Source organism: Salmo salar, chromosome ssa12 (genome assembly GCF_905237065.1).
Source record: "Salmo salar chromosome ssa12, Ssal_v3.1, whole genome shotgun sequence".
Taxonomy (NCBI): Eukaryota; Metazoa; Chordata; class Actinopteri; order Salmoniformes; family Salmonidae; genus Salmo; species Salmo salar.
This window is the reverse complement of record NC_059453.1, coordinates 76,897,951-76,921,083: the sequence shown is the minus strand read 5'-3', so window position 1 is coordinate 76,921,083 and position 23,133 is coordinate 76,897,951. Positions and strand designations below refer to the sequence as shown.

At 43.0% G+C, this 23,133-nt stretch overlaps 1 protein-coding gene across 6 annotated transcripts in view; it reads right to left on the bottom strand.

Annotated features, from left to right (window-relative positions):
* Positions 1-1,508: 1,508 nt before the first annotated feature.
* LOC106565827 (protein kinase C delta type) overlaps positions 1,509-23,133 on the bottom strand; it is a 46,133-nt gene continuing 24,508 nt past the window's right edge. For 2 of the 6 annotated variants that reach the window (XM_045691778.1, XM_045691779.1), the window contains 17 exons: positions 13,054-13,186; positions 12,684-12,761; positions 11,986-12,255; positions 9,300-9,468; positions 8,608-8,639; positions 8,337-8,422; positions 7,259-7,388; positions 6,741-6,841; positions 6,535-6,628; positions 6,245-6,369; positions 4,376-4,549; positions 4,094-4,185; positions 3,864-3,926; positions 3,610-3,748; positions 3,259-3,447; positions 2,697-2,825; positions 1,509-2,529 (listed from right to left, as the gene is read on the bottom strand). In XM_045691778.1, coding sequence (XP_045547734.1) covers positions 2,371-2,529; positions 2,697-2,825; positions 3,259-3,447; positions 3,610-3,748; positions 3,864-3,926; positions 4,094-4,185; positions 4,376-4,549; positions 6,245-6,369; positions 6,535-6,628; positions 6,741-6,841; positions 7,259-7,388; positions 8,337-8,422; positions 8,608-8,639; positions 9,300-9,468; positions 11,986-12,255; positions 12,684-12,761; positions 13,054-13,162 — 2,139 coding nt within the window. In that variant the 5' untranslated portion in view covers positions 13,163-13,186 and the 3' untranslated portion in view covers positions 1,509-2,370. Of the gene's footprint in view, positions 2,530-2,696; positions 2,826-3,258; positions 3,448-3,609; positions 3,749-3,863; positions 3,927-4,093; positions 4,186-4,375; positions 4,550-6,244; positions 6,370-6,534; positions 6,629-6,740; positions 6,842-7,258; positions 7,389-8,336; positions 8,423-8,607; positions 8,640-9,299; positions 9,469-11,985; positions 12,256-12,683; positions 12,762-13,053; positions 13,187-15,363; positions 15,629-23,133 lie in introns of those variants that run through there. The other 4 variants (XM_014133394.2, XM_045691781.1, XM_045691780.1 and 1 more) reach the window with 3 other exon arrangements.

Sequence of the window (23,133 nt, the reverse complement as noted above, 5' to 3'; positions counted from 1 at the left end):
CACATGTCTTACAGCCTGAATTGAACATTTATTACATCTTTTTTCTCATCCATCTCCACACAACATAAAATGACAAAGTGAAAATATGTTTTTAGAAATGTTTTCAAATGGATTGAAAATTAAGTACAAAAATGTTCATAAGTATTCACACCCCAGAGTCAATACTTTGTAGAAGAACCTTTGGCAGCGATAACAGCTGTGAGTCTATTTCTGGGTAAGTCTCTATGAACATGCCACACCTGGATTGTACAACATTTCCCCAATATTCCTATTCAGAATTCTTCAAGCTCTGTCAAATTGGTTGTGGATCATTGCTAGACAACCATTTTCAGGTTTTGCAATAGATTTTGCCATAGATTTAAGTCAAAACTGTAACTTGGCCACTCCGGAACATTCACTGTCTTCTTGGTAAGCAACCAGTGTCAATGTTGCCTTGTGTTTTAGGTTATTGTCCTGCTGAAAGGTGAATTTATCTTCCAGAGTCTGGTGGAAAGCAGACTGATCCAGGTTTTCCTCTAGGATTTTGCCTGTGCTTAGCTCAATTCCATTTCTATTTTATCCTGAAAAACTCCCCAGTGCTTAACGATTACACATATACCCATAAGATGACGCAGCCACCACAATGCTTGAAAATATGGAGAGTGGTACTCAGAAATGTGTTGTATTGGATTTGCCCCAAACAAGCACTTTGTATTCAGGACAAGAAGTTAATTGCTTTGCCATGTTTTTTGCAGTATTATTTTAGTGCCTGGTTGGAATATTTTTATTCTGTACAGTCTTCCTTCTTTTCCCTTTGTGTATTAGGTAAGTATTGTGGAGTAACTATAATGTTGTTGATCCATCCTCAGTTTTCTCCTATCACAGCCATTAAACTCCGTAACTGTTTTAAAGTCACCATTGGCCTCATGGTGAAATCCCTGAGCGATTTCCTTTCTGTCTGGCAACTGAGTTAGGAAGGGATGCCTGTATCTTTGTAGTGACTGGGTGTATTGATACACCATCCAAAGTGTCATAACTTTACCATGCTCAAAGGAATATTCAGTGTGTGTTTTTGTTTTTTTACCCATCTATGAATAGGTACCCTTCTTTACAAGGTATTGGAAAACCACCCTGGTCTTTGAGGTTGAATCTGTGTTTGAAATTCACTGCTCGACTGAAGGACCTTACAGATAACTGTATGTGTGGGGTACAGAGATGAGGTAATTTCTTTTATGTCTGTGTTAAAAACACTATTATTGCACACAAAGTGAGTCCATGCAACTTGGGACTTGAAAAGCACATGTTTACTCCTGAATTAATTTAAGCTTGCCCTAAGAAAGGGGTTGAATACTTATTGACTCAAGACATAAGCTTTTCATTTTTAATTAATCTGTAAAATGTAAAACAAACAATTCCACTTTGACATAATGGGTTATTGTTTTTGTAGGCCAGTGACCAAAAATCTAAATGTAATCAATTTTAAATTCAGGCTGTAACACCAATATGTGGAAAAAGTCGAGGGGTGTGAATACTTTCTGAAGGCAATGCACATACCATTTTAATATAATGTACAGCATATTATTATTATTTGCTTTTTAAAATACCTACATTCAAGTAAGACCAGACCCAATTTATCCATTCTTTTGCTAAAGGAATCCCCACCAACACACACCCATAACCTTCAAGACAAATGACTGCAGAGTACCATTACATTGACTACCTCCAGTATGATGTCCCACTCCATTTGACACTACCGTAACGCAGATCTGAATCAGAGTAGCTCTGGTTTGTTCCAGAGAGTGGGGAAGCTGCAGTACCATTTACAAATCCTTAGTTTTATATCATGTGGATGGGCAGACAACGGTGAGAGACTATCCATGCCTGTATAAATCTGGGCATCCTCTACTGGTCCTTTAACTTGGGTGTTCTATAATTTGTTTTTTTAATCACCCTTTCAATTGAATTAATTTTACCTTCCATAGGGTACTGAATTCGCACCTGAAAAAGTATAAACGTTCTTTTCATTATAAAACATTTAAAATATACTCGAGATTCATGCTGTCACTCAGACATATTCATTCATGCATGCATTTAGTAGGCAGAGCACACGGGTGTGAGAGAGCCACATTTGACCCCTGACATCTCAGCATGGACAATATTAAACAACTGTCTGAGCTATGGGGGGTGTGTGAATGAGTGTGTTGATGTATGTTGGGGGATAAAGTACAGTACATGGATTGATTCAAGGTTTGATCCCAAGGAAAAGAAAGACACCATTATTGAAGGAACCACCACTGAGATAAATGCAACACTGGTTTCCTCCTCCTCCCTTTCCTATGTGTTTATAATGGTGCGGTTGGAACGAAGAGATGGGGGAATCTTGTTGTGCCTTCATTTGTCCATAATGCGTTCCATCTTGGGGTTGATAAAAGAGAAGCCTGCAAAGGCTGTCTGGTCCATAGAGTCGATTAGGTTCTTGTCCGTGTGGGAGAGGCGGGGCTTCTCACTCAGGAACTCCCGGTCAAAGTTGTTGCAGTCATTGGGGCCTTTCTGTGATTGGCAGAGAAGGGCTGTCAGTTCAACAAGAGACCAATAACACCATTCACAACACAACTCCAAATAAACAATTAATATGGTGTAAACAAATCTGAAAAGAACATTAGTGTGTGAGTTTCACTAGCCACAGTTCCATTAAAAGCCAGAGAACCAGATCGTACCACTTTAGGTTTGAAGGGGGGGTCCACCTGTCTCTTCTCCAGGGCAGGCCAGTTGAGGGTCTTGAAGAAGGAGTGGCTGCGGATGTTGTCCACCACACCTAGCCTGCGACTGGGGTCTCTTTCAAACAGCTAGGGATGGGGAACAGAGACACGCAACAGCTTTGGGACAAGCATCCAGCTTGGGTTTAAGGTGTGTGTTTTTGCGCCTGCATGTGTGCAAGCTTGTGAGTGTTTAGACGGGCAGGGTTGAGAGGGATATAATAGCAAGGTAACAAGGGTGTGGGAACATTGCTTGCATATTTAAGGGAAAATAACCTTTTAATCACAGGCAACATTGTGTCATTCCAATGCCTGTCTTTCTCTGTAAGTCTAGGTGTGAATGTCTGTGTGCATGGCTAGTGTTGATGAAAGTCAGGTGAAATTGCAAGATTGATTACATTGTTTACTAGTGGACACCAATCTGCCACCCACTGTCACAGACTTACAGGCACACAATGTTGTGAAAATGAGGTCAAGGCTGTGTGGGGAGTTAGTGAGAGAAGAGAATGAGCAGCAGCTGCACCTTCTCCAACAGGTCCTTAGCTTCCTTGGTGATCCAGCGAGGGTAGTGAGGCACGTCCATCCTGATGGACTCAAACAGCTCATCCTCGTCATCACCCTGGAACGGAGACTGGCCAATCAGCATCTCATACACCAGTACCCCAAACGACCACCAGTCCACGGAGAAGGTGTACTTCTGTCCCAGCAGGATCTGAGGATGGACAGACATACACATGGACAATGTTAAGAGTCATCTTCGACAGTCAGGGTCAAAACACAGACTTACAAATACAGGACAGAGTGTGTAAATTGCTTTACAAACAGAATCCTACAATACCCTATCCTGCACAGACACAGTCACACACACACACACCTCTGGTGCGATGTAGTCCGGCGTCCCACAGAAAGTGGTGGCCCGATTATCTCCAAACACGTTCTCCTTGCACATCCCAAAGTCAGCGATCTTAATGTGGCCGTCTCTGTCCAGCATCACATTGTCCAGCTTCAGGTCCCTGTAGCAGGGAAGGGTTGGGAGGGGAGGGTCCATCTACTAAGCGCTAGTACAGGGATGAATAAGGGAAATCAAGTGCAAGGCCAGACGAGACCATTAAAGTTCATTGATCTCACCTGTAAATTATTCCTTTGGAGTGGAGGAACTGCAGTCCAATTATGATCTCTGCTGAGTAGAACCTGGAGGAGAAGAGTGGTAGAGGGCAAATTACTTCTGGGTGCATCATCCCTACGAAAGGCCTACAGTCTGCCCTTAACCTGCTATGAAACTGTCGTGGGTGAGTTCTAAGTAAATAACTACTTCGTTTCTGGTGGATAGTGAGTTAACACTGTAGTCTGTCACTCACGTGGCTCTGTAGAGGTCAAAGCGACCCTTATCCTGTATGTGGAACATCAGGTCTCCTCCATTTAGGTACTCCATCACGAAAAACAGGTGTTCCTGGTAACACACACACACACACACACACACACACACACACACACACACACTCCTATCAGTTAAACTACTGTCTAAACACCCAAGTCGAGTGACACATATCAGTCTGATGAACAATTGTTCCAGGAGTGCTGTGTGTGTGGAGGTAGTGATGGATGAAAGATAAAGCTATGGAGAGGGGTAGGGGTCTCACCCTGGTCTGGAAGGTGGAGTAGAGGTGTGTGAGGAAGGGGTTGTCCCAGGCCAGGGCCAGGACTCTCTTCTCCACCATGGTACACTCCACATCATCATCCATCAGAACCACATCTTTCTTTAGGGCCTTCACAGCAAAGTACTGCCCTCGCCCCCTCAGCTCAGCCAGCAGGACCTGGAGCACCACACAGGAGAGGTGATACAGCAGGGCTGCATACTCATGTTGAACATACTAAACTATCAGACCAGAGCTGGCCATTTTGTTAGGTTACAGCCTTATTCTAAAATGTATTCAATTGTTTTCCCCCCCTCATCAATCTACACACATTCCATAATGAATTTAGACATTTTTGCTATTTAATAAGACATAAAAAACGCAAATATCACATTTATAAAAGTATTCAGACCCTTTACTCAGTACCTTGTTGATGCACCTTCAGCAGCGATTACAGCCTCGAGTGTTCTTGGGTATGACACTACAAGCTTGATATGGGAGTTTCTCCCATTCTTCTCTGCAGATCCTCTCAAGCTCTGTCAGGATGGATGGGGAGTGTTGACGCACAGCTATTTTCATGTTTCTCCAGAGACGTTCGATGGGGTTCAAGTCCAGGCTGTGGCTGGGCCACTCAAGGACATTCAGAGACTTGTTCCGAAGCCACTCGTGCGTTGTCTTGGCTGTGTGCTTAGGGTCGTTGTCCAGTTGGAAGGTGAACCTTCGCCCCAGTCTGAGGTTCTGCGCGCTCTGGAGCAGATTTTCATGAAAGATCTCTCTGTACTTTGCCCCGTTCATCTTTCCCTCGATCCTGACTAGTCTCCCAGTAACTGCAGCTGAAATAAATTCCCACAAAATGATGCTGCCACACTATGCTTCACCGTAGGGATGGTGCCAGGTTTCCTCCAGACGTGATGCTTGACATTCAGGGCAAATAGTTCAATCTTGGTTTCATCAGACCAGAGAATCTTGTGTCTTTTACTGAGGAGTGGCTTCCGCCTGGCCACTCTACCATAAAGGCCTGATTGGTAGAGTGCTGCAGAGATGGTTGTCCTTCTGGAAGTTTCTCCCATCTCTACAGAGGATCTCTGTAGCTTTTTCAGAGTGAGCATCGGGTTCTTGGTCTTCTCCCTGACCGAGGCCCTTCTCCCCAGATTGCTCAGTTTGGCCAGGCGGCCAGCTCTAAGAAGAGTCTCGGTGGTTCCAAACTTCTTCCATTTAAGAAAGAATGAAACCACTGTTTGTGGGGACCTTCAAATGCTGCAGAAACGTTTTGGTACCCTTCCCCAGATCTGTGCCTAGACACAATCCTGTCTCGGAGCTCTACAGACAATTCCTTCGACCTCATGGCTTGGTTTTTGCTCTGACATTCACTGTCAACCGTGTGACCTTACATAGACAGGTGTGTTCCTTCCCAATTCATGTACAATCAATTACATTTACCACAGGTGGACACCAATCAAGTTGTAGAAACATATCAAGGATGATCAATGAAAACAGGATACACCTGAGCTCAATTTTGAGGCTCATAGCAAAGCATCTGAATACTTATGTAAATAAGGTTATGGGGTATTTTGTAAAGATTGATGAGAAAATGTTCTTATGGAATCCATTTTAGAATAAGGCTGTAATGTAACAAAACGTGGAAAAAGTCAAGGGGTCTGAATACTTTCCGGATGCACTGTAGCTATTCCAACAACAGATAACACGGGTCACATACTAACTAAACCACTAAGTTGGCTCTCAGCAGTTGAAGAGTGCCCTGGAACCTGTCAGACAAAGCAGTGTTAGCAAGTGATGTGTTTGAAGGCCATTGAGTCTGTGTGCATGGGAGTCAGGGGCATGAGCATGAGGAACGTAGCAGTGGTTGTACTGTACCTTGCCAAAGCTGCCCTTGCCCAGCACCTTGTGGAACACAAAGCTGTCAATGGTGAGGCGGGTCTTGGGGGTGATGCTGGCTGGGGCAGGGCCCTTACCTCCCTCCCACAGCTTCTCATAGCCTTCTGTTGAACACACACAAAGAGACGGGCATAATGTCAATAGATGCATACACACATAAAGACCCACAAAAAACAATAGAGAACTAAAGACCTACATTGTTAAGGACCAAAATATTGTTTACTGCAGAATAGCATGTGCTCTCAACTGCAGCAGTGACAGCTTCTTACCACTAGGGTCCGCTCCTGGGCTTTTGTTGAAGTCCTGGTAGATTCCAATGTCCGTTGACTCAGAGTTGCTGGATTCAGACCGTCTTGTGGATTTCTGAAGAGGTATAATGCTATTACAATATGGTTATGAATGTGCATTCATGACTCCATAAAATACATGAGTATGTTTGAATGTGGGTATGACCAGGTGTCCCTGGCTTTCTCACTTGGCTAACTTGGTTGAGGGCCTCAGCCAGGAGTTTCTGGTTGATTCCACAGAGATTTCCCACTTTCTTCTCACATTTGTGATGGGAGTTCATGCCACAGTCTGACAGGAGAGAGGAGAGAAGAGTAAGACAGTAGCTGGGAGAAAATGGAGGGAAATAAATAAGAGAGGCAGAGTTCAAATATTGGGTGGATTGAAGATTGTTCTCTCTATCAAACACTATTGTAAATAAATACAACCCATATTTATATATTTTCCCATTTGTACTTTAACTATTTGCTCATCGTAACAACACTGTATATAGACATAATATGACATTTGAAATGTCTTTATTCTTTTGGAACTTTTGTGAGTGTAATGTTAACTGTAAATGTGTTATTGTTTATTTTACTTCTGTTTATTATCTATTTCACTTGCTTTGGCAATGTAAACATATGTTTCCCATGCCAGAATGCACCTTAAATTTAATTGAATTGAGAGAGAGACACACAGAGACAGAGATGGGGGCCACACACCTACCTTCACACTTGAGGCCCTGCTTGACCATTCCCCAGAGCATACTGCCACAGTGGTCACAGAAGGTAGGGCTCATGTAGTTGTGGATCTTGAAGCGATGTGGCATGTCGATCTTAAAGCGCTCCTTCTGGAACTGTGGATATACAGAGCTCCCGTCATCAATAAGCTAGTCCATAGTACCCATGGGCACTGTCTATGGGGCCTCACAGCCCTTCTGAACCTCCTCATGGTGCCCCACAGGGAGAAAGAGAGAGGGGACAGGGGCACACACCTACACCGTTAACTTGTGGACTGACTCCACCCTCTCTTCCCTCACAGCACTGACTTGCCAACCACTCCACCTGTACTGTTCCCATACAGGCTGCAGACAGGGAACAAGTTCACCTCTAACCCCTGAAGAGAAGGCCTCTCTATCCTAACTGCCACAGGTGCTATAGAGCTGATCCCACTGCTGCAAATACGATCAGTCTTTCTAGTACTCCCTGGCTGCAACACTGCAACACTAGTCAAAAGTGCTCCACTACTGGTAATAACTGTCCTATGCTGAATCCACAGGCACCATACTGGCTACTTTGGTCCCGTGCTAGCTAAATTACAGCTGAATAAAATGAGAAAAAAGAAGGAACCCGCACACTGCTCCTGATAGTATCACTGCTCTTTAATAAGCTTTACGTATCGGCCTCACAGCCTTCGACAGAGCTCAGATGTGCGAGCGCCTTTTGAATTTTGAGCTAAATTACAGCTGGAATGAAGCACCACTGTTCAGTTTTAAACACAAGCCTATTGATTTGCCTGACACAGTTCTCCTGGTCTCTGATAGCTGTTGATTTGACCTCCCTGAAAGTGTCTCGTCTTGCCTATTGAGGGATGTAGAATAACGTGGTACAGTTCGCACAGCTGCATGACTCCGATGCGATCAGAGAAAACATGGAAAAATGACGACCCTAGTGAACGTATAAATCACTCCATAGAAAACTGATCTTCAAACACCATCTACAGTAGGTTACATGGTGCCAGTTGGCCACACAGTATTATATCCAGGTTTTTTATATGTTTTGGGAGGTGAGGTCATGTTGCTCACCATAGTGTCTCTGCTGTTGGCAGCTGTTCCTGTGCACCTCCCGATGATTTTGTCAATACATTTCTTGTGGATGGCGGCGTTGCATTCTGAGACAGAGATAAAGCCACATTAGGGAAAGCTGCTAGTTAAGATATTCACTTATTGATATGAGAAATGCGTGTATATTTTTGGGAGTAAATTATTGCAGAGTGAACGCTTTGGATGTTTCACTCCAAGCACCAAAACAACTTCCATATAGTGAAACATTTTAACGGCAAGGTCAGAGACTCACGTCTGCACTTGTAGCCTTGCTTGTTGAATCCCCTGTTTAGATAGAAAAACAGGGTGAAGATTCATACAATAAATTACTAATCTTTGTGCACTTTTCCCAAAAGGCATACTGACAGATAGTAAGAATATCTCAATATAAAGTATTGACAGTGACAATAAACAATGGTAGTTTAATAGAATGAGAGGAGAGACACTCATTCATCTTTTGCACAAACTATACCATCCACACACACTAGGGACATTGGTCATTCTTCAACCTGTCACCATAAGGCACCAATAGCAACGTTCTTCTCTGGCAGGAAGGGGGCAGCCCTGCACTAGTAATTGTACTGACATTGTTGGAACATTGCAGCAACACCCTGTGGGTTTTCCCCAGACAGCGACTCACACAGCGACTCACACAGCTCACAGAACAGGCACTGTCAGACAGTTTTACTGTTATTGTTGGACAGACCGCTCCAGTTATGGATCAATTAGAGCTGTTAATTGGTCTACTTAGAGACCCCATGGGAGGCTGGTTTTGGGGTAATCAGTCGACTGTCTCTGTACTGTGGTTAACTGCTAAGCCCAGGCATAATACCGTTGTGTAGCAAAACGACACGCTTGTAAAACAGGTTGAAAGCTCAACGGTCTTTGTCATGGTCAGTGTGGTGGTCACGGTGGTGTTTGGATGGGGTGGTCTGCGTCTCTCACCAGACAAACTCCCGGCAGACAGAGCAGAAGGTGGGCTGTCCGAAGAAGGTGGCTGTGAACTCATGGTTCTTGATGAAGTGGACCTTGGCCTGTTTAATGGCTCCTCTCCTTCGGGTCAGTGTCATCGCTCCGTCCTCCTCTTCACGCCCCTTCACGTTCGACTTAAACGCTGCTCGGGACACATAACAATATTACAATTCATTATTCTATGTACTCAATCATATACCATTGTGTCTGTTATGGGTGATATTTTTAGATATTGTGTTACATTGTGAGTTAAAAATGGTACCTTGGTGGAAATTAAAAGAGTTTGTAACAATAGAAAATGACAAGTAAAACTGAGTCACCCAGTAAAATACTAGTTGAGTAAAAGTCTAAAAGTATTTGGTTTTAAACATACTTAAATGTAATTGCTAAAATATACTTAATATAATTGTACTTTTCTTATATTAAGCAAACCGCACAACTTGTGTTTTTTAAATTTACAGATAGTCAGGGGCACACTCCAACATAATTTACAAACGAAGCATGTGTATTTAGTGAGTGCCAGATCAGAGGCAGTAGGGATGACCAGGGATGTTCTCTTGATAAGTGTGTGAATTGGAGCATTTTCCTGTCCTGCTAAACAGGGAAAATGTATGGAGTAAAAAGTACATTTTTACAGGAATGTAGAAGTAAAAGTAAAAGTTCTCAAAAATATAAAACCGTAAAATACAAATACACAAAAAAAACTAGTTAAGTAATACATAAGTACTTTACACTACTGCAAAACATAATAATGTGCCCTGTATCTACATTGTTATATTCTAAACCCACATAAATGATTGCCCGTCTACACATATCTCAGCATTAGAGATTATACATTTGCTTATTAAAGACATGGTCTGGAACTTTGGCGACTACTAAGTACTTGTTATCCTCCTGCTTTGGGCAGGATGTGTCAATGTGTAGTTCATAAAGTGCATTCGAAAAGTATTATAGCATGTTCTAAAATGTATTAAATTGTTTCCCCCCCCCATCAATCTACACACAATACCCCATAACGATGAAGTAAAAACAGGTTTTTAGAAATGTTTACAAATGTATAAAAAAAGGAGTAAATATTACATTTACATAATTATTCAGACCATTTACTCAGTACTTTATTGAAGCACAAGTCTTCTTGGGTATGACACTACAAACTTGGGACACCTGTAATTCGGGAGTTTTTTCCATTCTTCCCTGCAGATCCTCTCAAGCTCTGTCTGGGATGGGGAGCGTTGCTGCACAGTTATTTTCAGGTCTCTCCCCCTAGCAATTAGAGTTCTAGCCAATGAACTTCAGCCCCTCACCATTTGAGTGACAGCTAGCAAGATGCACACACAGCAGAGTGAGAGAGAGCGCAATGACTTTTGGTGCACATTTGTGACATAAAATATGACATTTTCAGGAGACACTTTTGGCTCGTGAGAGCTACTTTCAGAACTACTGGCTAACAATTATGCAAAAGTACTGGAGAATCTCTTTAAACATCAAATTGGGGAAGATTAAGGAAAAGTCATCTAAAGAATGAGGTCAGGTCACAATTCTTTGACTTTCAGAGTAAACAGTGAGAATGGCCTTCTGCAAAATGTGGCTGCAGCTGATGCAAACCAGAGACAGAAGAGAAAAGCGAGATACTCTGCTCCCAAATGTTTTGCTAACTAATCTTTCAGGGTGGGGCGAGGACACTAAGTACACCAGAGCCAGCTGTTCCCCTTTCAAGTGAGCATGCCAGATATTATGGAGAAACCGTCAGTTCACGCGGGAAAGTTTAGATGGAGTTTAAGGGAGGTGATACGTGAAAGGCGTTTGTTTTGAATAATCTTGTTGTATGTATTGTATTGATATTATGTATTGTATGTTCATGTTCACGGGGCTCCCTTGCAAATGAGACCCTGGTTTCACAAAAGAGAGGGAAAGCCCACTTACACAGACAGGAACCATGACAATTTTTGTCAATAGTGAATGGCCTGAGTAAACAATCTTATTTATTCACCATATTTGACACAAGCCAAGGGGACTCGGTCAAAGGTCATGGAAAGAAAACAAAGAGAGAGGCGTGAGAGAGGTAAACAAAGAAAATAAAACTGAAATGAGGACTGTGAGAAGACACAAAAGAGGGTGAGGGAGGAGGACACAGATGGGAAGATGGAGTAAAAGACAGGAGACTAATGAGAAAATGGGAGACTAACACATTTCCTCCTTGCCATCTCATTCCTTTGACTGGTGTGTATGTTTTGAGAGGAGATGCTCCCACCTGCCAACTCTGGACACATGCTGGTGACAGTCGGGGAGAGAGAGCTAATCAGACACATAGGCCTAAAAATACCAGTCTGAGCTGCTTTTCAGGAAACCTGCAGAGAGAGGGGGGTATGATGGATGCTGCTCCAGCCTACCCCCTCTCCTACCCTGGGCCGACCCAGAGCAGGTACAGCCTGACTGGGACACTAACACACAGATTCCCCCTGGGTCTGGGTCCTATGCCAGCTCCTAGATACACACAATCCCCCTTCCAGGGCTGAGCGCCATGTGACAAGCTGGCCTGGCAGCCTGGAGGCCACTGTTTACTCTCTGTAGCCAGTGTGTTTGAGTGCTGGAGAGTACAGAGAGCGACAGAGACATACAGTAAATGCTAGATTGAGAGCCTGTTTGTTTGGCTTACTACCTGCTGTGTCTGTGTCCTCCACAAAGAACTGGACGACCATCTGAATCTTCCCAGAAGGCTGCAGGTCTACCCAGAATTCAGCACAGCCGTTGCCCTTCTTACAGCGCTCAGCCAGCACAGACACACCCACCGTGGCCTCGGCCAATGGCTCCTCCGCGGTCTTCATCAGAACCACTTGGAGGACACGGCCCTCGTAGATGTGGGCATCGAAAGTGGACTTCCAGGCAGGGTACATAGTGGGTTTCCTCTGGACTAGGGTCTTCCCCCGCTCTGGAGAGAGAGAGAGAGAGACAGGTTACACCACCATCACAACAGCTTACACATGTGCATGACAAAGTGTGTTTGTGTACGTGTGAAAGGGAGGGAGAGAGAAAAGAGTGTATGTACACACACACACACACACACACACACACACACACACACACACACACACACACACACACACACACACACACACACACACACAGTTTGGTAGTACCAGTGGTGTAAAGTAGTTGTGTTTTTGGGGTATCTGTACTAAACTACTTATCTTTTTGACAACTTTTACTTCACTACATTCCCAAAGAAAATAATGTAATGTACTTTTACCTCCTTACATTTTCCCTGACACCCAAAAGTATTTTTTATGCTTAGCAGGACAGGAAAATGGTCCAATTCACACACTTATCAAGAGAACATCCCTGGTCATCCCTACTCACTCTGATCTGGCGGACTCACTAAATACACATGCTTCGTTTGTAAATGATGTCTGAGTGTTGGTGTGTGCCCCTGGCTATCTGTAAATTAAAAAAACAAGAAAATGGTACCTTTTGGTTTGCTTAATATAAGGAATTTGAAATCATTTATACTTTTATTTCTTATACTTAAGTATCTTTTAGCAATAACATTTACTTTTGATACTTGAGTATATTTAAAACCAAATACTTTTACTCAAGTAGTACTTTAGTGGGTGGCTTTCACTTTTACTTGAGTCATTTTCTATTAAGGCATCTCTACTTTCACTCAAGTATTACAATTGGGTACTTTTTCCCCACCACTGAGTAGTACCCCATGGGTAATGCTACTGACCAGTGCTGAGGGACTCCTTCATCTTAATTGCACAGAAGGGAGCGTCAGTCAGGGGTGGCAAGACGCCCACATCAAACGCATTAAAGGCTATGCGTAAGAAGGGAGACATGGTGACCACTCATCCAGCAGTCTCCTGTAAAACATAGACAGACACAGTCAGGATTATAATTATGAAATACAGACATAAATTCACACAGCACACTCTTACACAACACACATCCTAAAACAAGAAGTAGACACAGCTGTGGGCAGCGATTGCCAAAGAGACAGGAAATACAGAGGAAGTGGAAGCTACCCACTGTCACACGCCATGCTAATGCTGAAATAAAGCCCTTCATCAAGACATCACAGAGGGAAGAGAGACTGTTGTGAAAGACTCCGAAGAAAATCCCTCTCCCGTTCCGCAAACTGTGTGAGAGAATGAGAACAATACAAGCCAGCGAAAAAAAGGAGAATCAGACAGAAAAATCAATGGGATCAGATTCACATGACATATTAATTCCCTGAGAGGGAGTGTTCTAAATCTGGTGCGCTGCTATTTCCTTCCCCTCCGCTAATAGTGTCCATCCACCCTGCTCCTTTAGATGTGTTTTTCTGGCTGATATAGACAGACACGGATCAGACCATTGAGATGTAGTCCTAGGGGTCCTTCCCTGGGTAATGAGGCCAACCAGATCCCTACTCCTGCAAGAGCCTTCCATATTTGACCCAAAAAGGTTGAGGTCGGTTTTGCCGATATAGTGATATAGAACCCCTACCGGAGCAGAGCCCAGGAGCATCATAGAGGAGAGGAAACAACACCGTGATGAGGTCTGTGAGCTCTCAGAACTGAGTGTTAGCACAGCTGACTGGATATGCAACAGAGGACCATGGCCAGCACGCTTTTTGTGACCTTGACGTTCTTACGAACCACAAAAGGTCTGACAACGTTGCTCATATGCCCCCAAAGCTACACTAACTACTAATTGTGCCCCGCGATAAAAATCAGGGAGGGGACTGTGGCTCTGTTTCCAACCATTAGTAGGTTAGTCACATGCAATATCTCAGACAGCACTGGCCCGATTTTAGAATTATAATAATTTGGGGGGGGGTGCTTATATTTGTCCTGTTACACACAAGTGTGTAATGGAAACGTGTTTTTTGTTGCATATCCCAACTCGCCCTGAGACAACCGCAGGGACTGGGGTCACGGTCAGGGGTCACCATTGTACAGCGCCCCTGGAGCACTTTGCCTTGGCCAAGGGCTCGGCAACGGATTATTTTCACTTTGTCAGCTCTAGTATTCAAACCAGCAACTTTTCCGTTACTGGCCCAACGCTCTAACCGAGGCTACCTGCTGGCCAGAATTTGATAAAACTTGGGTGAACGATGAGTCTTGCCATAGAGATCCGGCATTTGCAACATTACAATGATTGGCCCAAGGCGGGAGCTATAGTAATCTCGATTGGCCCAACGGGGGGGCGACATGCCTTGTTTTCATATGACAGGCTGCACACCTTGAAAGGATCCATAACGTTGGCTGAATAAATGTGAACTGGTAAGTCCAGTAAGACTGCTCACTCAGCTTACTGCTCACTCAGCTTACTGCTCCCAGCAATTTCAAAAAGGTGACAGCCGTCCTCTTCAGTTGCTTATTAAAGAATTTCATGTCGTTTCTGGGATTATGACACCTCTTGTTCTTCCACTAGATTTTGTGGAATCCATGTCTTGCATAACGCAACAGGACCAATGGACAGTGAGTGGTGAGCTACCTTCTTATATCAGAAAGGCTACTTCAGAACGGAAAAGTATAGAGGAGCAGAGCTACAAATCGTATGAGTTAGCATGCCAAAGAGGCAGAATTAGCCTACATCATAATCCCCCAAGCAGCCATGAAATCCCACAGAATTCCTTCAAGAATTTCCACAGTGGTTTTCTTATGAGCTTTGTGTCATAACTACCCTACTTTCCTCTTTTGAGTCTTTGTGAGCATAATCATGTGGATTAACGAAGAGTATTTTCAGAGAAGTACTACTCCCTTGTAACCCAACTACGGATACATCTCATGACTCAAGCCACTTGGCTGTCCTGTGGCTGTTCATATCAAAGCTCTATAGTGTTACAACAGTGTAGTACTCTGTGTACATGTTGTATTAGCAAAGGATATGATATGGTCTTATCCTGTAACGTCTCAGCAAGCAGTGTATGTATGCACTGCCAATGTACTGCCATAGTGGTACAGAGTGCCCTTGGGTGTAAAAAGTAAAAAAAAAAAAAATCAGGACACTGCTTTGTTTTCATGCTCATTTTCACATTATTTCATGTCATTACCTGGGTTAGCTAGGTAGTCTAGAACACCTTGTGGCTTTCAGCTCACGGCGACTGGTAGATGTGACTGAAGTCAGAACTTGTTCTGGTTTCATTAGGTTAGAATAAAATGAGCTGGTCCATGTTTGTAGACTGGTTTTCCTCCAATACCATTCTATGTAGGGTTACTGTCTGAGCTGGTTTAGTTCTAAATCGATGAACATGTCCACACTGTCTGGCTTGGATCTGGTTTCTCTGTGTCTGAAGGACAGTAGTTCGGAGCAGCCTGAAGTCAATAGGGGTAAAACAGTTGAGTGAAACTCTCCCAGTCTTCCTTCGCACACACGCACACAGCTTCAGGAAGTAGACTTTGGAATTAACCTGGCAACCAGTCGAAAAGCAACTATAGACTCAGTGCCAGCGGTCAAACAGCTCACAGTAGTACATTGCAAAACACTGTAAAATACCAGCATACACATAGCAATTTAATTTGCGCTCTATTGTAGACAGGCAGCCATATACACATACAGTGCTGTAAAAGAGAGCTGTTGTCTCCCCAGAGAGAGTGGAAAACATTTGCAAAGGCATCTGGGGAGAGAGTGGGCAGAGAAAATAGGAGAAGAGAGGGGAAAGAGGGAGATGGAGGGGAACAGTGGAGAGGGGCAGCATACTGGAAGGCAGGCTAGTTGTCATTTGTAAAAATGAAACATGACCAACATGCAGACTATGGAAGTCGAGTGGGGAGTCAGAGACATCCATTTGGACAGACCACTGATGGAATAGGTTTCTGTGTGTTGAAGTCCTCAATTGTGCTATTTAGATTAGGCTGTTATGTAAATATTACGCTTGTGTGCTGGAATTAAAAGGGCCAGAGAAAGCATAAATATACAACTGGAATGTCACATGTTAGGTCTGTGTTTATAATATAGTAGCTACATGTGGTATGTCTTTATGGATGACACACAGTAACATGCAGACACAAGGAACGCTGAAAGTACACCAATGAGAAGTTAAGGAGTAGTTACTGAAACAAGACGGGGGAAAAAATTAGGGCTGGGTGACACATTTCCAGTTAAATGTCACCATATACACATCACCAAGGAATATGCAAATGACACAGTTGTGACCTTCAAGGAAGTAATACTTATTGAAATGAATACTTAGGTGGGATTTTTACTGGAATGTCTAGTCATGGTCTAGTTATATGTAACTATATACAGTAAATCCCTATGTAGGGTATATTAACTCTTCAGAGGACATGTTTGAAGGAGGAACATTTCTTGGAACAAGACTAGTGTGAGATAAAGCACGATTAGTCATACAGTACATCTCAATATTCTCCACCAAGTATACAGTACTCCAGAAGACAAGTGAAACTTCCAGTGAATAGAACTGACTGAAAGAAGTGATTAGTTCCCATGTGACCACTTCTTGGTCTCTTTCATAACAATCTCATTCTACTGCTCCTTTAGTTGATTCTAAAAACAAATGATAGAAACAGCAGCATGAGCAGAGACATAGCCACGATTATGTCTGGCTTTGGCGCTATACCGTTTATGCAGTATACTGGGGTATTTTGAAATACTCAATAATTATAATTTTTATTAGGATCCCCATTAGCCAACGCCATAACGTTAGCTGATCTTCCCGGGGTCCAACCCCAATTCGTTTTTGACAATTGCTTACACATGATTTCTGAAACTATGGCTCCTTTTCTCTAGACTCTACCCACAAAACCCACACACCTCTTGCAAAACCAAACACTTAATTGAAAACTATTTTAACTCTTCTCAAAATTGTGCTTTTGCATCAAAACTAAATACAAACCGTCAAATGATTAGCTCCTATACGCGCCAACTACACACGGATGTGACAAATGGAAAACACTACTATCTTGTCTTTTACATGTTCAGTGGAGTCCACAGCAGTTTGTCTCAGCACTCACATGTACATGTATGTGCACAAATATATACAATATGTATGCATATTCAGTATATATTTACACTATAAACAGAAATGCAAGGGGGGAAAAATGTAATGTATTTCTTTCTCAAAACATTGTATTTTCATCCAGATTTCAGGATGAACAGTAACAGACAAAACAAATACGGTAGAAGATAAACAAATAGGATTGCTTCTATAAAGAAAAAATAACAATTAGGGTGCATCCTGTCTCCTATTTGGGTCTGGCCACAGCACCTCATCAACATCACAAGCGATGTTCTCTCTGGCTAAACAGCGGGGGAAGTAGCGTCTGGAGTGGCGTATCCAGCCCTGGCATGGCCCCTCGTCTATGTCACCACAGGTCTCCTCCTTGTCCTCGTCCCCCTCTTACCCTCACTCCTCCTCCTCTAAATCACTCTCCAAAATTGGCCTCCATTGTTGTCCAAAACAAGAAAACCAACCTGAAGCCTATTTATAGTGCTCAAGCTCTGATTTCTATGGGTTTAGGTAATCGTTAAATGAGTGTGGCATTTTGAATGCCAGTGTTTTCCAAACCAAACACAAGACCTGTTAGTTTGAATGATGTGTCTAATGTAGAGAACTGTGTTTAGTGTTTTGCACAAACTGTGTTTTATAATTACAAACTGAGTGTAAAGCAGATAATGTGCTTGCAGTTTTGCAGACTTGGTCTGAAGATTAGGTACACGAGTTAATGGTTTTACTGAGTGTACCACTTTTAGTGTGTAAGCGATTGTAAAAAAAACACCCCAAAAACTAGTAAGACATTACAATTACAAATGAAGACTTTACAAACATTTAACAAGTAGACAATACAGACAATTAAAATACCTGACAGGAAACACATTTAACATTCAGTTGATACTTTCTATTTGCTCTCCAGTCATATGGTCTTTCACATTAGATGTTCTTTTATTTTTTTCTTTAAGGTGGATTTACTTTTTTCCTTAGAAAAATGGATTGGTAAAGAGTTCCAGTCAGCTATGGCTCTATATAAAACTGTAGATTTAAGGCGATTTGTCCTTGCCTTGGGTTGTGTTATATGCCCTGAATTTACCTGTCTGTTTGATGGTTATGCGTGTTGCTAGTATGTACCAACTGGCCTGAAAATGAATATCAATACCGTCATGTTTGGGGGGAGGTGCGCAACACCAGGGGCTCCCAAACTTTTGGGGGCTGGCTCAGGAACCCTTTTTGTGATAATTTATAGTTTATAGCAGTTTTACCATCTAAGATGTGCCAAATATGCATTTGGTTTGTTCATTTGCTAGCTACATGTAAGTAGCTAGCTTGCAAGAGCAAGCTTCTTGGTTACAGCGGAGACAAACAATCCCCTCCTGGTTCAGGATCCCTGCTGCCTAAATGTGTTTTGTGCGTGCAGCAAGCTATGAGTAGCCTTTTAAAATAGTAGTATAACATTATGAGCTGGGTTGTCTGCCCTTGCAATTAGCTAGGGTCTGCTATGACCCTTCGTTAGTAATTTGTTAGCATTTTTCTTTCACTACAGCAACAAAAACAGTTTGGAATTAAATGGCACCCCTTGTGTGCACTTCCAGTAAGACTGTATACTCCGGTATGGTACAGCAACGACATGGAAATCTGGATACCACCAAAGCCCTTTGGTTACATCTTCATGAAGATATCTTTAGGTAAGGGATATACATGCGTAGAGAGGTAGGCATGCAGCAGAGAGACGTCATTAGAGGGGGAGGGAGTGGCTTTAGCATTAACCACAGGGCCCTGCCCAAACAGGGCAGGCAGGTTTAGGCCGAGAGCTTCGTTTTGGCTACATTATCACTATTATGAGTTGCCCTGCCCTGCTTTCTATGGGAAAGGGACAATAACAGTGTGTTTGCGTCATGTCATCATGGGGAGGTTCACTGTAATTCAGCATCGTTACAGACTCTTGGTTGCTCCCTACATAGTATTCATTCCAAAAGGTTAGTAAAGTAACCTTTCCCTGCTCACAAATCGGTTAAAATCACATGATGCACACCAGATTGTGGCATCAGTGTCTCTGGATTATGTCATCGGAAACATCTTTTGGATTACAAAACATATGTTGATGTTGGGTTGGTGGCTGGAGATGAATTTGATGTTGAAAAAGAGTGACATTTCCCTTTAAGAGTGGAGGAGATTGAGACAAAAGGAGGTCCATGAGAATACAGATGATCTTTAACGGGTTGATAAGGTGAACAGCCGAGGGCATTTAACAAATCGGTTCTGATGATAGGGACCAGAGGGCAGATAGACAAGAGAAGATATCCTCACCGATACCACAAAGTGCTTTGGCCATAAAGCCTTATATAATGTTACTGTATAGAATACTCTCACGAGAGGTATAGGCTGTTCCAAAACCCCTGGAGCTTCTTTAAAAACGCACTAGACCAGAAACTACATTTCTGTTTTTATTACATGGATTCAAGTGAAAAGTGAGGTGGGCGGAAAGACTACTTTATAATTACTCCAACCAAATATTTACCCTTGTTTTTCGAATGTTATTATACATATTCTAATTGGATGCTATGGGAGATGGTTGTCGGGATGATGGGTTTGGACAGGTGTGACAGGTGTTCCTGGTTTTCTAGTCATGCCCTGTGGATGCCGTGCTGGGATTGGTCAGGAAAACCGGGAAGCATCTCTGAAAATGCCCCATTCCCACAACACATACAGCAAGCTGTTTTTGGACAAATGGGTGGAACCAAACTGCTTTCACCGTATGGTCTTTGTTACTGTAGACAGAGATATAGAGATATAAAAAAGATGAGAATGACTACCAAACACCGTCCCTCTCACACTGTACATTGTCTGCCGCTGGGATGGCTCAGGGTCTGTGTCTGTCTGCCCATTAATCAAAGTGCCTTGGTGTGATCTCTCTGTTCAACAGGGGAGGCTCCCCAGAGGAAAGGGAGGACCATCCTCCTCAATAAATTTCATAAAAACTCTCATTGTAAAACACTTAAAAAAGGTATCCTTTTTAGATAAAACTATACAACATATAATCATGTCACCAAATACAGTGGGGGGGAAAGTATTTGATCCCCTGCCGATTTTGTACGTTTGCCCACTGATAAAGAAAGGATCAGCCTATCATTTTAATGGTAGGTTTATTTGAACAGTGAGAGACAGAATAACAAAAATATCCAGAAAAAACGCATGTCAAAAATGTTATGAATTGACTTGCATTTTAATGAGGGAAATAAGTATTTGACCCCCTCTCAAGCAGAAAGATTTCTGGCTCCCAGGTGTCTTTTATACAGGTAACGAGCTGAGATTAGGAGCACACTCTTAAAGGGAGTGCTCCTAACCGCAGCTTGTTACCTGTAAAAAAGACCTGTCCACAGAAGCAATCAATCAATCAGATTCCAAACTCTCCACCATGGCCAAGACCAAAGAGCTCTCCAAGGATGTCAGGGACAAGATTGTAGACCTACACAAGGCTGGAATGGGCTACAAGACCATCGCCAAGCAGCTTGGTGAGAAGGTGACAACATTTGGTGCGATTATTCGCAAATGGAAGAAACACAAAAGAACTGTCAATATCCCTCGGCCTGGGGCTCCATGAGGAATCAGCCCAGAACTACACGGGAGGATCTTGTCAATGATCTCATGGCAGCTGGGACCATAGTCACCAAGAAAACAATTGGTAACACACTATGCCGTGAACGACTGAAATCCTGCAGTGCCCGCAAGGTCCCCCTGCACAAGAATACATATACATGCCCGTCTGACGTTTGCCAATGAACATCTGAATGATTCAGAGGACAACTGGTGAAAGTGTTGTGGTCAGATGAGACCAAAATGGAGCTCTTTGGCATCAACTCAACTCGCCGTGTTTGGAGGAGGAGGAATGCTGCCTAAAGAACACCATCTCTACCGTCAAACATGGAGGTGGAAACATTATGCTTTGGGGGTGTTTTTCTGCTAAGGGGACAGGACAACTTCACCACATCAAAAGGGACGATGGACGGGGCCATGTACCGTCTAATCTTGGATGAGAACATCCTTCCCTCAGCCAGGGCATTGAAAATGGGTCGTGGATGGGTATTCCAGCATGACAATGACCCACAACACATGGCCAAGGCAACAAAGGAGTGGCTCAAGAAGAAGCACATTAAGGTCCTGGAGTGGCCTAGCCAGTCTCCAGACCTTAATCCCATAGAAAATCTGTGGAGGGAGCTGAAGGTTCGAGTTGCCAAACGTCAACCTCGAAACCTTAATGACTTGGAGAAGATCTGCAAAGAGGAGTGGGACAAAATCCCTCCTGAGATGTGTGCAAACCTGGTGGCCAACTACAAGAAACGTCTGACCTCTGTGATTGCCAACAAGGGTTTTGCCACCAAGAACTAAGTCATGTTTTGCAGAGGGGTCAAATACTTATTTCCCCCATTAAAATGCAAATCATTTTATAACATTTTTGACATGCCCTTTTCTGTTTTTTTTTTTGTTGTTATTCTGTCTCTCACTGTTCAAATAAACCTACCATTAAAATTATAGACTGATCATTTCTTTGTAAGTGGGCAAATGTACAAAATCAGCAGGGGATCAAATACTTTTTTCCCACACTAACTGGTTAACACACACTATTTTGCAAAGAAAGTCCACATTAGCCTCAACACCACTCTGAAGGGTAGCACCATGGTATAGTTGGAGGACAGCTAGCGTCAGTCCTCCTCTGGGTACATTGACCTCAATAAAAAAAAAAATCTAGGAGGCTCATGATTCTCACTCCCTTCCATAGACGTACACAGTAATTATGTAAACTTCCGGAGGACGTCCTCCAGCCTATCAGAGCTCTTGCAGCATGAACTGACATGTTGTACACCCAATCAAAGGATCAGAAAATGAATTTTCGCCTGGTAACATACAGCTGATGTGTTGTGCATTGAAGTCCACAAGCGAAGGGAAGAGAAGGAATACAACATGGCTGTTATGAGAGGGAACTCTGTTTACGCGTGATCAGGGACGTATTCATTCCGCTGATTCTGTTGAATTTTTTTTCTCAAAACGGAACAAAACTGGGATAATAAACATACCTGAATTTGTCCAATAGAAACTCTCGTTTGCAACTGTTGGACTAATGATTACACCCTATATCAGCTAGTTGCAGGCAAGAGTGTGCAAGGCGTTATTGAATGTCACTGTCACCTCAAATTTGTCTCTTGACCTGTGTGCACCTGTTGTAAACTTTCATTCATAGGCTAGGTTGTAGCAACCTCATGATGTGTATAAGACATTTTTTAGAATCATGCAGTAGCCTAAACCTATCGCTGGTACATTGAACTGGGTGAATGGAATATGAATGAGAGTCATTCAATATACTAATAGAAATAAGGCCATGGTCATTTATAAAAAATAAAAATAAAGGTCCTCCCTCATCTTAAAACGCCACTGCTGTTCAACCAGAGAATATAGATCCGTCTGAATCGGTCTGGGTTCACAGTGAGTGTGTACAGTATGTGCACAGGTTCCATCGCAAACAAATGCACACTCAACACGGAAATATTACGTAAACCCGGCTGGTGCACAATATTGAGAATCAATCTTACACAAACCATTTTCCAGGCAGTGGGATTCCTCTAGCACAATGAATATGTGATTAAAACCCAAGCCAAGCTCAGTTCAGTCCAAACAGCATTTTGTCACTGAGTGTAAAAGGCTCTGTGCTTTTGAACAAGTTCGCCTTTCCTAAACCTAGAGGGCCAGAGTGACTGTAACTTGAGATGTGAAAGACAGAAGAGAGCGAGAGAAACGTATCCAACCAGAGAACAAGGAGGGTCTATAAAAGCAGGGCCAGGCTCAGCCCTAGCAATTAGAGCTAAGCAAACAACC